General features: G+C 41.4%; 1 protein-coding gene across 1 annotated transcript in view; it reads right to left on the bottom strand.

The window, feature by feature from the left end:
- Positions 1–1934: 1934 nt before the first annotated feature.
- The window catches only part of TTN (titin), a 292385-nt gene continuing 276740 nt past the window's right edge, over positions 1935–17579 (bottom strand). Inside the window, exons 260-273 of the mRNA XM_053410245.1 lie at positions 17279–17566; positions 16858–17157; positions 16336–16638; positions 15883–16185; positions 15207–15791; positions 14530–14835; positions 14126–14425; positions 13206–13781; positions 12817–13122; positions 12129–12722; positions 4722–10675; positions 4474–4627; positions 3374–3667; positions 1935–3242 (exon numbers count right to left, since the gene is read on the bottom strand). Of these exons, the coding sequence (XP_053266220.1) occupies positions 2950–3242; positions 3374–3667; positions 4474–4627; positions 4722–10675; positions 12129–12722; positions 12817–13122; positions 13206–13781; positions 14126–14425; positions 14530–14835; positions 15207–15791; positions 15883–16185; positions 16336–16638; positions 16858–17157; positions 17279–17566 (10556 nt within the window). The 3' untranslated portion in view covers positions 1935–2949. The remainder of the gene's footprint in view (positions 3243–3373; positions 3668–4473; positions 4628–4721; positions 10676–12128; positions 12723–12816; positions 13123–13205; positions 13782–14125; positions 14426–14529; positions 14836–15206; positions 15792–15882; positions 16186–16335; positions 16639–16857; positions 17158–17278; positions 17567–17579) is intronic.

Here is a 17579-nt window from a genome sequence, read left to right as displayed (position 1 = left end):
GGCCTCAGCTTCACCCGGCTAATGCCTGTGCTAATAATGACACCATATTCAAATTTGGAATCAGGACAATTTTGCAGCTGAATCAAAATATGAAATGGTGCCCTATCCCTCTCATATTGCCCATAGACTCTGACTCATGGGGAAGGAGTCTTGGACCTATTGGACACATTACCTCTGCACCAGTGAGTTATTAAATCCTAGTGGCACACCACCCACTTATTCCACATCCATCTCAAAACCCCAATAGACAGTCAACACCAGCTGAGATCCAAAGTACCGTATTTCCAAAGTTCAAGTAGCTGAAAGAGTAAAGGTAAAGGGACCTCCGACCATTAACTCCAGTCGCGGATGACTCTGGGGTTGCGGTGCTCATCTCGCTTTATTGGCCGAGGGAGCCGGCGTACAGCTTCCGGGTCATGTGGCCAGCATGACTAAGCCGCTTCTGACGAACCAGAGCAGCGCACGGAAACGCCGTTTACCTTCCCGCCGGAGGGGTACCTATTTATCTACTTGCACTTTGAGGTGCTTTCGAACTGCTAGGCTGGCAGGAGCAGGGACCGAACAACAGGAGCTCACCCCGTCGCGGGGATTCAAACTGCCAACCTTCCGATCGGCAAGCCCTAGGCTCTGTGGTTTAGACCACAGTGCCACCCGCGTCCCTAGCTGAAAGGGTATGGCAGGCTAAAAGGAATGGGGAAATGGGTTAGGGTTAGGGTTAGAGTTGCTGCCAGTTGGTGCTACTAGGCCACATGGACAAATATTCTGCTCTGCTATAAGACAGCTTCCTGTGTTCCTAAGTTTTCAAATTTGCTGGGGCACCTGAAAGCCAAATGGACACCCAAATCTCTGGCTTCTGGTGGCCCTCCCTGCCAAGGACCCTTTGAAAGCATCGCCCATCCATCTTTATGTAGGTGGCAGATTTATGGATCAGTAGTACTTGGAAATGTAGTAAAAAAGTAGACTGGAAGATAAAGGATGAGACTTGGTACGGGGGACTTCTTTGTAGATAATCTGGTAATTCAAGTGAGTAAAAATAGCCGTTCTCTTCCTAGGAAAGGTCCAAGTGGGAGTGGGAGTGGTTTGTTCATTTGCGTTCCTGCATTTTGCTGTTGTGGATCTTTTTCTTTTGCATAGCTTTAAGTGGTGGCATCATTGCATAACGACTCACAGTTATTGCCAGGGGAGTTTAAGCAGCTGAGCCATCAGCTGAGGGGTGAATTTGAGGAAAATAGAAGCCTGAAGCTTGTGGGTAGAAGCTGACAAAAGGGGACCCCACTCTCTTGCTACCTCTCCCTTCCCAGCCCTGCCATTTCATTGTACTTCAGGAATTAACACTACAATACAACTGAACATCCACACCTGTGAGGATTATTATCTATACTTCACATAGCATTTATACACTACTGCATTTAATTCTCTCTTCAGTACACCATAACACCTCCATTGGTGCATGGCTGGGACTGAAGAAGGCAAGAAGTGCTGACAGGCCTAGGCGTTTGGTTTCTGGGCCTCCTAATGAGTTGTTTTTTTAAAGGTACAAATTAATGAAGTCATTTTAGGTTATAATATTTCGCTTGTAAACCACACTTCCCCCCCTGGGCAATGCCTTCCACTTTTATGACCATTTTTACCTCAGCCTATTGACTTTGAGGCCTTATCCCTCTAGTGAAGCCGAGCCCTTTCTTTTTCTTCTTTTATTGCTAATGTGCTACCTATGTGACCTGTTCTCTTGTCATTATAAATTAGGAATTGTCCCAAATGTATTCCAATAATGGATACTGCGCATCTCAGGAGATGTAGTTTTCGCTGGATGTAGCGAAGAGTGAATATAAGCAGGGAGAAATCTGCCTTAAGATGGACAGCGGCTGAATGTGGTAAATGCAGACATCCAAAAATAAAGAAAGCGCATACAAGGACCAGAAACATACTCTTGATGAGGTGCAGGTAGCATGCTTTATTTCAAATGAACAATACTATCTCGAGGAGGTTCAACAAAACAGCTAACCGAACAACTTACTACTACATAAAATAAAACTAATTCATTTTTTTTCTAAGTTCAGGGCAAGATGTGATGTTATAACAACAGTTTTAGCTTTTCTTAAACTGTGGTTCAAGTCTTAGTTGCCTGCAGTTGACAGTATCTAGCCAAAATCCTAATTGCTACCACACAATCACTGCATCCTAGGAACCTCCAAGAGTTGGTACTGTTTCTGCACTCGAGTACCCAAATGGCTTTTTTTTTAACGGGATGGCCAGGTGATGTTACTTTACTGGAAAGCTATTTGGGTAGTCGGCGTGTCAGAAACAATACGATAGGTGCTGAACAAAATGCTGGCCGCTTGCACTTTGTTCAAGGTATTGCGAGTCAGTCATGAACAAAATATAGTTTTGACGTTGATCAGATGTAACATAAGATATTAAAGTGTGGCTTACAGGAGGGTATTTGCAAACCTCACCAATGCCTTATGTCTCTGATTCAAAATAAATTCGTGCACGTATAATGAAACCGTGCACAGCATCATCTCTTAGGTGTCGGTAAAATAAGTCATCAACAGGGAGCCTCTCGACCTGTTGAGGCATTCTTAGACATCAACATTTTGTTGAGGCACAAAAATTAGTTAAATGTTGAGCAGGGTATTCGTTCCCTAAGAAACTTTCTCCTACCAACGGTTTGTTCCAAAAAGTTACATTTTAAAATGTCATAAAATAAATGGTACAAAGCTCCATAACCGTTATCTGCGGCTATATACAGTATGTACATGTCAAATGAAAAATTGTTTTAAAGTCAAATAATAATGACTATAAGTCATAGTGTCTATCCTTGGACTTTGTCTGGTTCAGGTAGGTACAAAAATATTTTTTTTATATATATTTACAGATCAATTATTTCAGTCCATATGAATCACTTGCCAAAAGTCAAGTGCCAAAAAATAAAAAAAGATCAAGCTTTTAAATTGATCGAATGTTAATATTCACAGTGGCAGAGTCAGTGCCAAAATCATTTCCTAAATTCAGTGTATAAAGTCCCCCGTCGTCCTTTTGAACATCCATGATGATAAGAGTGGTTAAGTCTTCACTGGTTTCAACGTGGAATCTACCACCTTGACTAGAAATGCTTTTCCCTTTGCAGGACCATGTTATGTCAGGAGTAGGTTCACCAGTGAAGGCACAGGATATGGTGAGAACCTTTCCTTCCTCAATGGAGATATCGTTTGGAAGAGCTTCAATTTTGGGTGGTATTCCTTTGCAAAATGGGAGGGGGGGAAATCAAGTTAGTTCTTAGCGGAAACTGAAGTTCTACTATAATGACTAATTCTACATATCTAGGATATTGTGGTGTTTTTCTAACGCTACGTATAATAGTATTGCTCACCTCTCATACCAGATTTAATCATTCTACTAGAAGAACTCTCCAGTTGGGTCAGACTAGATTTCCCCATTATACTGCTGGAACTCATCTCTACAAAGGATTCTTGCATGGAGGACATGCTTTTGGCAGACATGCTTGCAAATTTCATCTCACTCATGCTGCTACTGCTGCTACTGCTGAACGAAGCTTCTTGTTTAGAAGCGGACATTTGAAATGACTGCGAAGAGAAACTTTCCTGCATGCTTGCATCACCACTTGTTCTCAACACTACCTCTTTTGGAGGTTCTTCAATTAGAGCTGTGGACAATAGCAAACATAGAACGGAAAAACCAATGACATCACGTTGACTGGTAAGCCATGTGACTTAAATATATATACTTTATGGATGGAGAAAGAGACTGGCTTGCTGTTTAAGGAAAACAGAATTTCATTGTAATAATGTTCCTAATCATGGAGTAATAATAATAATAATAATAATAATAATAATAATAATAATTTCAAATTAATATGCATGCTGTTGAGAAGCAACATGTAATCCTGTTGAAACTACTACTACTACTTCTTTTTTTTAAAAAAAAGATACAGCCCCTTTGGATGGTGCTTTGTTTCCCCTTCTTATTTTACTCGGCAGGTATTCTGCCATTAAAACTACTACACCACCATAAAAAAAAACACTGCCGTTTTCCTTAAACACAAGCACATACATACATCAACAGCAAAACATAGAGAAACCCGTTGGCTCCTGGTATCCAGATGATTTTAAAATGCAGCAAGTTTGTATCTGAGAAGTTTAATGAAACGTAAGAAAAAAATTCAGAGAACTAACCCTTTGGGCATTAATTATTCTGATAGCTTATTAAACAGTGATCACTAGAACCAACGGGTTAATAGCAAGATGTTCAAAGCCTTCTGGTAACACTGAGCGGGTGAGAAACATATAAGTACATATATTTTAAATTCAGTATTTTGTAATTATAATGTATATTGTATATTTTAGGTTCAGTAATGAAACTAACAGCTCGTTAAAGAATCAAAACAATCAACTGCTTTTGCCATATCATAGAAGCCCTACTCATATTAAGACAAGACTTTAAAAAACTTACGAAGGACGGTCAGAGATGCTGTTGCAGAACACTGCCCATGGAAGTTTTTCGCTTTGACTGTGTATTTTCCACTATCACTCACTAAAGCATTTTGGATTGCAAGAGAATAAACATTCTTGGAGCGATTTACTCGGATGTTGGATGAGAGAGCAATCTGATGATGAAAGAGATACTTTGTTAAGATCAAATTATACTCAGGGTTGAGAATGGATCATTTAATTTCAAGGCTGACATAAGTAATTACTTACTGGCTGGTTATCTTTAAACCAGTGGATTTCAGGGGAAGGATCTCCAGAAACTTCACAGGTAAGCAACACATCTTGTCCTTCGTTGATGTTTTGAGATTTCGGTTGTATGATAAAGGCTGGGGCATTTGATTGATCTTTTGAAAGACTCATTTCAAAGTGACATTTGATGATACCCTGTTCAGTCTTTCCTTCACAGGTAAGTATTCCTTCATCTTTCTGGGTCACTTTTTGGATAGTTAGAGTATGATCACTTCCTGATACACCATATCTATAATCTTCAGAGTTAGTTAGCTCTATTCCATTCAGTAACCATTTTACATTAGAAGCACCAGCAATACTGGCTTTAAGGGTAGATTTTTGACCTTCAGACACAGTCATTTTAGTGGTAGTAGATTTAACTTCTGTGTAAGATGTTTTAGCTTCATCAGACACAAGAGACTTTTTAACATATTCTTCTTCAACCACTGTCTTTTCTTGAGAAGTCATTGCAGATTTTTTCTGGGCAGATACTTCATGTATTTCAGACTCTTTCTGAACTGATTTTTGAGTTTTGCTTAAGCTTGACACCTGAGAATGAATACTTTTAAAAGCTTGGCCAACAAACTGAAAGTTGGTTTTGGAGGCGCCACCTTCCCCAACAATCTCACATGTATATTCACCTTGATCAGATTCCTTGAGGTTATGGATTTTAAGTTCATATGTTCCATCAGCTGCATAATGAAATTTGAAATGATCGTCCTCTTTTAGTTTCTTGCCATCTTTGTACCAGGCTACTTCTCGGACACTCAAAACACTGCTTTCAACTGAACAGAAGAATTTTGCTTTGTCCCCAGAAGCTTCCACTTTCAGCTGTTGTTTTATTTTAGGGGGAACAGCAACAGGCAAGTCTGCTTTCTCTGATGGCGTTGTTTTACCTGCAGGTGTTGACTTGGCTTTAGAGTGTGCAGGAGATGGTTCAGGGGATTTTACTCGCTTGGGAGATTTTACTCTGTCTGGGGACTTCACATGAGGCTCAGGAGATTTGACCCTTGGAGGTGATGTAATTGCTTTTTCTGGGACCCTTTTCCTTTGTACAGTCAAACTAAAGTGGGCTTCCTGTCTTCCTTCAGAATTTTCTACCACAACAGTGTAACTTCCTTCATCTGAGGTCTGGACAGATGAAATTTCAAAGGTAGATTTATACTGCGTACGTGTTACTTGGAAGCGTCCAGAAGAAACAATAGCTTGACTTGCACGGATCCATGTTACAGTTGGTGTTGGTTCACCATCAATGTCACAAGAAAATCTTGCAGTCTCCCCTTCAGAGACAGTGATTGACCGTGGCTTTGTTAATATTGTTGCAGGCAGAGTGGTTTTAAACTTCCGATGAACAGCTCTTTCTTCCAATGATTTTTCCTCTGAAGCACTGACTCTCATTTCAGCAGAAGCATGGTGCTCGTACGATGATAGCGATTCTCTGGTTTCTGTCAGTTCTGATTTGCTTGCTCTTATTGAAGAACTTGCTTCTGTTTCAGAGACTTTCTTAAATGAGGAGATTGCATATGCTGCAGTCCTTGTCAAGTCTGGTACAATAGATCTTGGTACTTCCTCATCTCTTCGCTGGGAGGTATATGTAGTGTAGTCTCCTCCTGTAACATCTAATGTTGCATAGTCAGAACATTCTCCTTTATAATTTGTGCACACAGCACGGTATGTACCACTATCATCAATATGGCAATCAAGAATCTCCAAGGTTAATACGCCACTAGTATTAGTGAAATGAATCTTATGGCTTTCCTGAATTTCAACACCATTGTGATACCATTTCACTTCAGCAGTTGGTTTGGACTGGACATTCAAAATGAATCTGGTGTTGGTGTTACACGGTACACGATGTGAGCGCATTCTCAGAGTTATGCGTGGGGCATGATCCAGAGTGAAAGGTTCTTGAGTCAGAACTTCATATTTCCGTTCCATTGTTTTTTGGGTTTTCAAAGCAGCTTTCATGGATTCATACCTGGAAAATATATCAAATCTTGCTGTCCTTTCAAATCGTGAGAGAGATCTCTCGCTAGACACTGGGCTTGGTGAGCGTGGCCGTGTTCTCTCTGGTGTGGGAGATCTTCTCTCTGTTTCTTCCACAGGGTGTGATCGGGGTCGAATTAATTCAGACACAGGACGCATTAATTCAATGTAAGTTGGAGAAAGAGAGCGCCTTCTTCCTAGTAATCTTGAGGGAGGAGAAAATTCCCGGTGAACGTGCCTCACCATTTCTATTTCTTCCTCTTCCTCTTCTGATCTGACCTCAGTTATTTCTCTCTCTCTCCTTCTTCTCAGTCGGCTCTTTTCTTCTTGTGACATATACTCAAGCTCACTCTTGTATTCAGCAAGCCGGCGGGTTGTTTTTACTGGTCGCAGCAGCTCTTCATCCTCTTTCTCGGACATTATTCTCTGTTTTTGTTTTGGTGGTCTATAAATTGCTCTGTCATGGCGTTGCCGGAGCTGTGCATAAGATGCCGCGGTATCCTCTTTAGAGGGTATGTGATAAGTGCCATACCTCAGCTCTCTTTGCCTAGATTCCTCTGTGGCAATATGAGCATCTGCTGCCGTGTAATGGAGAGAAGACAGTTCAAAGCGTGGAGGGCTTCTGCTTGGAGGTGATGCAGAAAAGCCCAGCTCCAGTTCTTCTTCAAGTCGCAGTCTTTCTTCTTCAGTTCTCTTCATGGCTAAATAATCATCAACTGGTAGCAGCAGTTCTTCATCTGACAGGTCACTAAGTGAGCGTCTTCTTGGTCGGTAATAAAATTCATAATCAGGAGATGGTGTACGCCGGCGTGCTGGCCTGACGGTCTCGAGATCATCTTGTGACAATTTGGGTATGCGCCACTTAGGTTTATACTGATCAGTAATGCGTGGCAGTGGCATCACATAGAACTGTTCCCATCTGGAAAGGCGAATGCGCTTTGGTCGCTTCTGAACAATTCTATCAAGTTTCCCTGGCATTTCATATTGGTCTCTCAGCTTCTTGTACCACTTCATGTCTGACATAGGCACAAACAGTTTGATGTTCTGATCTTCTTCCAGAGTAGCGGCTGCATGTCTGCGAGGCTCTGGGATCTCATAAGGCATCCGAAGTCTCTTTTCTTCTTTAATTTCTTCCTTTTTAAGTTCAAATTCACCTTTGACAGTCTTGGTGCTTACAGCTGGTTTATACAGGATAGCAGCTTGTCTGAGAGCTTCCTGTGCTACATCTGTCAGTGGGACAGATTCTGTTCTAGAAAGGATTTCTGCCATTCTCACTGTCTTGTCAATGCTCTTCTGTACATGCTTTTGCCGCTCTTCTTCACTCTTGTATTGACGCTTGATATATTTTGAGCGCTCTACCTTCAAGTAAGCCTGGCAACTTGTTGATCCAGCACTGTTTGTCGCAGTAACTCTGTAATAACCACTGTCTTCTGGTAAAGTATCCCTGATATGCAAAGCATAGTAATCCAACCCTTCATGTACAATTTCAATATTTGGACTAGCTGATAAGGGCTGTCCATCCTTTTCCCATTTTAGTGCTGGTTTTGGTAATCCAGATACTCTTATCTCAAAGCAGATACTCTGGCCTTCTTGGCATTCTGCATTTGCCAGTAGTCTTTTGAACATGGGTCTCATCGTGGTAGCCTCTGGAGGAGCATGCTGAACAACGGTTAACTTAGCTTTGCAGCTGTCCTCGCCGTATTTGTTGCGAGCCAGCACAGTATATTCAGCATCATCATCTTCATTGACATTATGGATGAGAAGCTGATAAAGACCCTTATCAGTTTCAAAGGTATACTTCCTGTCATCATCTCCTGGCTTGATCTTCTGGCCTGATCTGAACCACGTTACACGAGGTTCCGGGTGAACTGTTATTGTTACTCCAAACCTGACATTTTCACCAACGTAGGCAGTACGGTTGTATAAAGGCAGCGTAAATTCTGGTGGCTTCTCCAAAAGTCTCAAGGTATCTACTCGGCGCTTCACTCTCCTGACAGTTCTGCGTCTGTAAAAGTCAGAAACTTCTCTCACACCTTTAACAAATAGTTCTGCGTAGGAACTGTCTTCACCATAGTCATTTGTAACTTTGCACCTGTAGGTACCGTCATCTGATTTAGCAATGTCTTTGACATACATTGTGGCCACTCCTTCATGGTAGCTGATCTCATGTTTTTCACTGTTCTCCAATTGTCTGACTCCAAAGTACCAGGTTACTTCTGTGGATGAATCATAGTTTTCAATCTTGCAGACATACTTGGCATGCCCACCTTCTTCTCCAACAGCATGCATTATCTGCCCAGTAATGGGTCCAATGTCAATTGATGCCACTTTAACTTTAGCAACTGTAACGGCCTTCTGAGATCTGACTGCACCACCCCATGCAACACGGGCCGCTGACACAACTGTGTTCCATTCCTTCTTCACCAGTGTTTGATAATAACGTCTGTGTCTCAGTGTTTTGATAACTTTGGTGCTTGTTTTCTCTGTCCTTTGCTTCAGCCAAGCATGTTCAAGGGCTTCAGTAGCAGTCATGCGAGCTCTCCTTTCTTTTACTAGCAGGCGGTCAACAAAGTCCAAGGCCTCAATACTGATATCTTTGAAGGCTTCTTCATCAAAATTGTATTCAGCACTTATGATGTTTTCAATTGTTTGTTGGTTTGTTTCAGCAATGAAAGGATTCAGGCCGCTTAGAAGTACATACACTAGGGTTCCAAGTGACCACATATCCGTGGCTGTGTTGACCATATCATGCTGATGGACTTCAGGCGCATAATATTCAGGGGAAGTAAACTGGAGTCTGAAATTATCACCAGGTTTCAGCTGCCTTGCCTGACCAAATTCAATGATTTTAACTATAGAGCTTCTTCTTGTGAAATAGATGATGTTCTCTGGCCTGATATCAAAGTGCCCAATGCTATGACTGTGCAGGAATTCAAGTGCTTCACATACTTGACGTACATAGCTTATAATTTCTCTTTCGTTAAGTTCAAATGCAGGAGTATTAAGTCTTTCAAAGATGTCAACTCCAGATATGAACTCAGAGATCATGATAAGTTCTTCTAGGCTTTCAAATGATTCATGAAGCTGTAGGATATTTCTATGCCTAGCAATGTTGAGGATGGAAATTTCTTTCTTTACGAGCACTTGATCAGCACCTTTTACTTTGACAAACTTGGCCAGGTAAGTCTTCTTTGAAACTATCTCAACACACCTGTGGGCAATTCCAAATTGTCCCCGCCCAAGTTCTTCAGCAATCATATATCTGTCATAGAGTTCTTTTGTATTAGAGTGAGCTGCTTTTGCTGTAGTGACTTCTCTGGCCTCATCAACTTCTTCATCATAATTGACTGTTCTGGTCTTATCTTCCTTTGTTATTACAGAATCTGTAGGTTCAGAAGGCTGGCTTTGTCCAAATTTATTCTCTGCTATAACGCGGAATACATAGCTTGTCTTGCCAAATAGGTTTATCACAGTGTATCGAGTGTCACGAGCCTGGCCAACACGAATCCATCTCTCAGCTGTGGTAGCGCGTTTCTCAACAGTATAGTGTGTGACTCGGCTTCCGCCATCATTTGCTGGAGCATTCCATGTCAGGTTGACCGAGTCCCTTGAAATCTCGCTTGCTTTCAGTCCTCTTGGGGGATCAGGAACATCAGCGACATCTAATTCAACTGTTTTCTGATCAATGCCAAATCTGTTTTTAGCACAGACAATGTAGAAGCCTGCATCTTTCCTGTCCACACCGTTAGGGAAAACAAGAGATGTGAATGACCGTGTCACGATAACTTGGTAGTGTCCATTGGTATCGATAAGATCTTGCCCTTTCTGCCATGTGATCACTGGATCAGGCTTGCCACTGAATGGGATTTTGATGCTGATGACTTCACCACGGAGAGCGTGAACGGCTCCCATGCCTTCAAGATTTTTAGGCAAGTGGATCTTAGCAGGAACTGCAGCAAAAAACACAGAGGGAAGGGAAGAAACAAAATGAGTGTAAACTATTGCTTCAAAATAAACCGAAACACTGCTTTAAACAGAGACTGATTCAGAAGGTCTCAGGCATAGTGGCTAATATTTGCAACAAACCCTTTGTCATAAACTGAGACAGAGGGATGCAGGCAAAGGAAACCTGGACCCTACTCCAGCTGGACCCTCCACAGTTCCGTCTACCATCAACTCTGCCTTTGGAAAGGATTTCAAGAATGAGGGGTGCAGGCAAAGTCCTTCATAGAGCCTGCTCCAGCTGAACTTTCTACCCTCACTGGTCTATCTACCTTAAATGGTTAAATAGGAAGGATTCCAGGAGAGAGGGGAGCAGGTGAAGACTACAGGGCCTTTCTCACAGGGCCTTTATACCAGAAACTATACTATGGGAAGGATGCTGATGACTTTTTAATATGCTAATATTGTTTATTGTGGAAGGATTTGTATCCTGAAAGGTGGAATGTAAATAATAGAAACAAACAAGACAGACAGACACTTCTCTTAGCTATACTCAGCCAGCTGAGCAACAACAGCTGTTCAGATTACAACATCAGGGGAACGTTAATCTAGCTCCTTCCCAATAATGTTAGAAGCTCTTTACCAGACAAGTGCGTGCAAGAGCCTTTTATCATTTTATAGTCTGATAACATCTTCAACAAAATTGATCACCAGACCAATGCTACTAGAGCACAGACATGGGTATAAATGTGAATGTTTTGTATTTAATGTTTTTTTCATATACTGTTTATCCATATGTATCCTATTATACTTTCATTGTTCAAATGAAAATTCTGTCCATTATGATTAACAGAACAATCCTGACCCCCAAATCCACTGGCTGGACAGGGCTAAGTTTGGGTGGTCCTTCTTCTCCATCAGTAGGGGGACATGCCCAACATGGAGGCCCTTCTGATGCCCACAGAAAACTCTGTTGGTTTAGACTTGGCTGGTGGTGTTTTCACCAGCAGTAGCCAGGCTAAGCACTAAGAGAGGGCATTTTGAGGGCAAATCAGAAACCGCATTGGGTCTGCTGGGGTACAAGCCCTTCATTCTTTTTGGAGGACCCTGGATCAGGCTCATCAACTATGCCAGTTTGGAGCTGGTGTAGTTATTTCCTCCCATTACCTTCAGGGGGGGGGGATGTTCCAAAAGGGAACATGAGAACAAAAAAGGAGAAAAACATCTCTTCTTCTTTCCCTAGTCAGAGTGAGCCAGTAGAACATCTTGCACCTCTCCCACTTCACCTAGGACTATACCATAAATATCTAGATGACCATGCCACAATCTGACTTACTTTAAGGCTATTAAGAAAATACTATTCCAAACTCAGAGTTTCCACCCCCTCCCTGTAGCCCATAAGCTTACTCTGTATGAAAAATTAAATACAAACTAAATTTAAGAGCGAAGCACATTACTTACCTTCAACATCCAAGGAAGCAGTTCCAGAAACAGATCCTCCCTGGTTGGTTGCCCTCACTTGATATACAGTGGCATCATCATCTGTTACATTTGTAATTACCAGTTGGTAATAGCCGCCCTTAAATTCTTGTATCTTCACCTTTTCACCATCTGGCAAAATCTCTTTGCCCTGCCTGAACCATTTTACAACAGGCTTGGGATGACCAGTGACTTTGCAAACAAATGTGGCATGACCTCTGAATTTCACATTTAGGTTTCTGATTTCTTCCTTGAAATGCGGTGCCTGAATTGCTACATCAGATTTGGGAGTGATTGGTTGTGAAATTTCACTCCATTCGCTTTCACCGCCAAGGTTTTCACATTTTACACGGAATTCATACTCCAGGCCTTCAATAAGACCTGTGACAGAATAGACGGTTTCGCGGATTTCTTCTGTGGTTACAGAAATCCATTTGTTTTGTTTCTTTTCACGTTTCTCCAGGAAGTAATTTCTGATCTTTGAGCCTCCATCGCTAGCAGGTGGCCTCCAAGAAACAACACAGGATTCACTTGTCACAGCAGATACAACTGGCTGACTTGGTTGGCCTGGCTTTTCTGTAAAGAAGAAATAATCATTTTCAGGACATGAAGTCAGTTTGCTCTGTTGAACTGCAGGTAAACAGAAACGTGGCTTACGGAACACACTTACCAAATGGAGTCTTGATAATAACAACAGATGAAACTTCTAATGCTTCGCTGATGCCGAATGCATTCTGAGCAAAGACACGGAAATAATAGCCTGCGTTTTCAGTTAGGTTAACAATTCTGCAGGTTGTGCCAGAAATGCTAGAAGAAACCAGCTGCCACTCTGTGCCTTCTTTTGCTTCTCTTTTCTCTACAACATAATTTGTTACTAGAGCACCTCCATCATCTTCAGGTGGCTTCCAGCTGATGACTGCAGAGTTCTTCAGCAAAGCTTCTATAACAATTGGCCCCGCTGGTACATCTGGTTTATCTACAAAAAGAAAAGGCAGTGTTTAAAGTTAAATAGAAGAAGTATTTCCCATGATTTCAAGAAAATTTAATGCTAAGACATACCTTGTATTTCCACGTTTAGTACAGTATCAACAGTTCCAAATGTGTTACTGAGCTGTACTTTGTAGTGTCCTGCGTGGGCTTTATGCTGTACGTTTTTAATGGAAAGGTGAGTATAATGCTCTGTGTTCTCAATAGTAATGTTTTCTGAGCTCTTCAATAGTTTCTTGCCATGGAACCAAGTGATAGCAGGCACTGGACGACCAATGTATACAATATGGAGGCGAAGTGTGGATCCTACACCTGCACAATATTTCTCTTTCAATGGAAAGCCTGGGTGGAATTGTGGAGGAGCTTGTAAGAGTAGCTTGCCACTACTTTCAACCTCTCCAACTTCATTGATAGCCTTGCAAGTATAAACTCCTTCGTCTTCCTGCTCTTCTGTGAGCACCGTCAGTGTGTGAGTGCGCCCATCTGATGACATCTTGTATTTTCTGCTCTGTACCAATTCTTTGCCGAAACGATACCATTTAATATCAGGGAGAGGTCTCCCAAGGATCTGGCATGATAACTGAGCTGATTCACCCAGATTAGTAGTAACATCCTTCATTTCTTGTCTTACTCCTGGTGCTTCTCCAGCTATATTTATAAAGGGAGAAAAAAATGTATTGAAAGCTTTTCCCATTGTCTTTTATTCCACATTCCCTCCCAAACCATAATGCTATGGTACCAAGCATAATGTTTATGCTGCCTATTTAATGAATCATTAATTTTATTAGCCCTGGAGGAGGAAATAGCTTATTTCCTTCCTCGAGGTCCATTCAGAAAAGTAAATACATGAAAGCAGAGTGTCCTGGTTACATAATGGAATTGCCAAATTACTTCAAAACCACTTTATACCACAACACAGTTTACTGTGACATGTCATATCTTTTCAACAGCTACATAAAGCATAGAGAATATAATGGAATAGTTAAACGTACATGTCAGTTTTGTCTTTACTGCCATAGCTGTTCTACGAGGTCTGCTGAGTCCAGTCTCATTTTCTGCAAAAACTCTGAATTCATATTCTGTAGCTTCCAGTAAGCCTCCCATTATAAACTGCCTGTCTTTGTTACGTTCTTTATTGCACTTTTTCCAGGTAGACTCTCCAGACTGGCGATATTCAATCCAGTATCCGATGATTTCTTTACCACCATCGCATTCAGGGCGCTCCCATTCTAAAGTAATGCTATCCTTAGATATGGATGTAATCTCAATTTCTCCAGGCTGGCTTGGTTTGTCTGTAAAATTTCAAAGTATTTTCATTAAAAAAAGTGTATTTTCAAAAAAAAAACCACACCCCGCCATACTGATACCCTCTAACACAGAAGTTACATTTACGTACCAAATGGATCCTTGCACACAACTGGTTCAGAAGCAGGGCTGGGTTCACCCTCACCGATGTCATTTTGGGCTACAATACGGAACTGATATTCAGCATCTGGAACCAGCCCTGTGACTGTATACATTGTAGTTGTGATGTGAGTCTTGTTGTGCCTGACCCATTTCTCAGTAGTTGTCTCTTTACGTTCAATATAGTAGCCAGTGACACGAGAGCCACCGTCATCTCTAGGTCTGGACCAAGATAAGCTAATGGAACTCTTTGTGACATCAAGGATTTCTGGTGGATAACTTGGAGGCTCCGGAGGATCTGTTGAAAAGAATGTAACAATAACCATTGGTCCTTCTGGCATAGGAGTTAAGAGTATTGGACCACAACCATGGAAAGCTGGGGTCCCATGTCCGTTCAGTCATGAACTCACTAAACAGTGCTGTACATGTCAACTCAGAACTAAGTGATCCTAACTTTAATTGGACTTACTCCCAGATAAGCCTGTATAGGACTGCAACCTCAGTTACTTTTGGGCAGTCATTCTCTCTCAACCTAACCTACCTCACAGGTTTATTATCAGGATAAAAAGGGGGCAGACAATGTCCACTCCCCCAAGCACCTTGGAAAATAAAATAAAGTATGTGAGAGATGCACACACATACATGCATTTTCTGAACCCGTATACTTACTCAAAGGTGTCTTTGGCACAACTGGCTCTTCAGATTTCAGGGACCTGCTTACACCAAACTGGTTTTCAGCATAAACACGGAAGTGGTATTCCACATTTTCTTTGAGTCCTTTCACTACCAGTGATGTACCCCTTACTCTGGAGCCAACGGTGTACCAGGCAGTCTTTGGTACTTCACGTCTCTCAATATTGTATCCTATTATATCTGCACCACCATCGTCACTTGGAGGCTTCCAGCTGACTCTAACGGAGCGTGCTTGTATGTCATCATATTCAAGTGGCCCTTCTGGTGGATTTGGAATACCAATCACTCTGACCTTGATGTAGACAACCTTCTTGCCACATTTGTTTTCAAGCGTCAAATCATAGGTACCAGAATCTTCTCGTTCTGCATCTTTTATCACAAGTTCAGTATCTGATTCAGAAGTCGCAATCATGGCTCTCTTGGTGACATCATGTCCCTCTTTAGTCCATTTGCATATTGGAATGGGTTTACCTTTAATTGGCACTGTAAGCTTAACTACTCCACCTTGCCTTACAAATACACCTTCCAGGTATTTTTCATCAAGTTCATAATCAGGGAATTCTGGGAGGAGGAAAAAGAGATCATGTTATGTATGCAGAAAGCTAAATAGCGCTATGTTCTTTAAAATTTGTATTTCATTACAGCATCTTACCAAGCATTTCAGTCACTTTGGCTGTTCCGGGCACATCAGCAGGTTCACCGGGGCCACCGAGATTGCATGCTATAACACGGAATCTATACTCTGCACCTTGTGGAAGATGTGTTAGAGTGTATTCACGGATCTTGGTGGGGGTGGTATTGCATTTGGTCCATTCAAACTGATCAACCTTTTGCATTTCAATCAAGTAGCCAGTGACTTTAGACCCGCCTTCATCTTCTGGTGGACTCCAAGCCAAGGAAATAGATGTTCTTGTAGTATCTGTCACTCTTGGATTCTGAGGTTTACCCGGAGGAGCTGAAATATATTATTAGAGCACGTTAGATATATTAAAGGTATAGTTTTGATGTTTAAAAGGCAGTCCAAAATATTAGTATCAACTATTTTGCAAATAAATGACTGAACAGAAGTCACTAGTATATGTTATGAATTTTGCAAATTATTTACCAATTGGATCTCTAGCAACTGCAGGCTTGGAAATTCGGCTTGGTTTGCCAGCACCCCTAGCATTGATAGCTGTGACACGATGTTCATACTCCAGTCCTTCAATCAACCCAGTGGAACGATAGCGTGTCATAGTGACTGCAACTTTGTTTACACGGACCCATCTCTCTGATTTAACTTCTTTGCGTTCCACAATATAGCCAGTGATCTGTGAACCACCATCTTCTTCTGGTGGATACCAAGTAAGTGTCATTCCATCACGGGAGATATCAAACACTTCTGGGGTACCAGGAAGACCAGGAACACCTACAATAAATAGATTTTTAAAATGAGATGAAAATTCCATTTACAATCATATTTTGGTCTGAATAAGCAGGGTATTGTAGACTAGTTCTTTCATTCTTATTTCAGGAAAATGAAAATAGAATGTACATAGTATCAAGACTTGTTTCTTCTATATGTGTCCATGGAAACTGATCTGGATTTTTTAAATGCAGAGGACTAGAAAAAAGAATATTCACTTACTAATTCTGCTCTTGCATTCTACAATTTCAGACTGCAAGTATGATCCAATTCCAAAGCGGTTTGTGGCAGCCACACGGAACACATATTCAGCACCCTCAGTAAGTTTAGAAAACTTATATGTTGTCCGGGTTACAGATTCAGACACTGGTAACCATCCTGGACGATGTGCATCTCGTTGCTCCACCACATATCCACTTAGTGCTGCACCCCCATCCATCTCAGGTGGTTCCCATGAAATGGTTACAAAAGTTGAATCAATATCAACAATTTTAATAGGTCCAGTAGGTGGTCCAGGTTTGTCTGTGAAAATGAAATAAATGAGATATAATCAAAGAAATAGTTAAACAAGGAAATGCTTGAATTTGGGGAAATTAGGCAAGAAAAAATTATGGACAATTATATTTTCAAAGCAAATTCTTACCCAGAATAATAACTTTTATTCTTTCCATAGCTGTTCCAGTTGTGTTCTTCAGTTCAAGTGTGTATTCTCCAGTGTCATGTATTGTGGTTTCACGTATGGTTAATTTAGCTACCTTAGCAACTGTTTCAACTTTGACCCGGTCTGATTCTCGTAGTTTAGAGCCAGCAAAGAACCAAGAAACAGCTGGAGGTGGTCGTCCAGAAATTGGGATAGCTAGCTCTATAGGTCTGCCAGCTGGTACATGAATGGTCTTTTGAGGTATTCCAGTAAGGTCAATTGCAGGTAGAACTAAAATAATAAT

This window comes from Podarcis raffonei, chromosome 1 (assembly GCF_027172205.1).
Source record: "Podarcis raffonei isolate rPodRaf1 chromosome 1, rPodRaf1.pri, whole genome shotgun sequence".
Classification (NCBI taxonomy): domain Eukaryota; kingdom Metazoa; phylum Chordata; class Lepidosauria; order Squamata; family Lacertidae; genus Podarcis; species Podarcis raffonei.
Note: the sequence above shows the minus strand (reverse complement) of the source record. Positions and strands in the feature narration are given on the sequence as shown.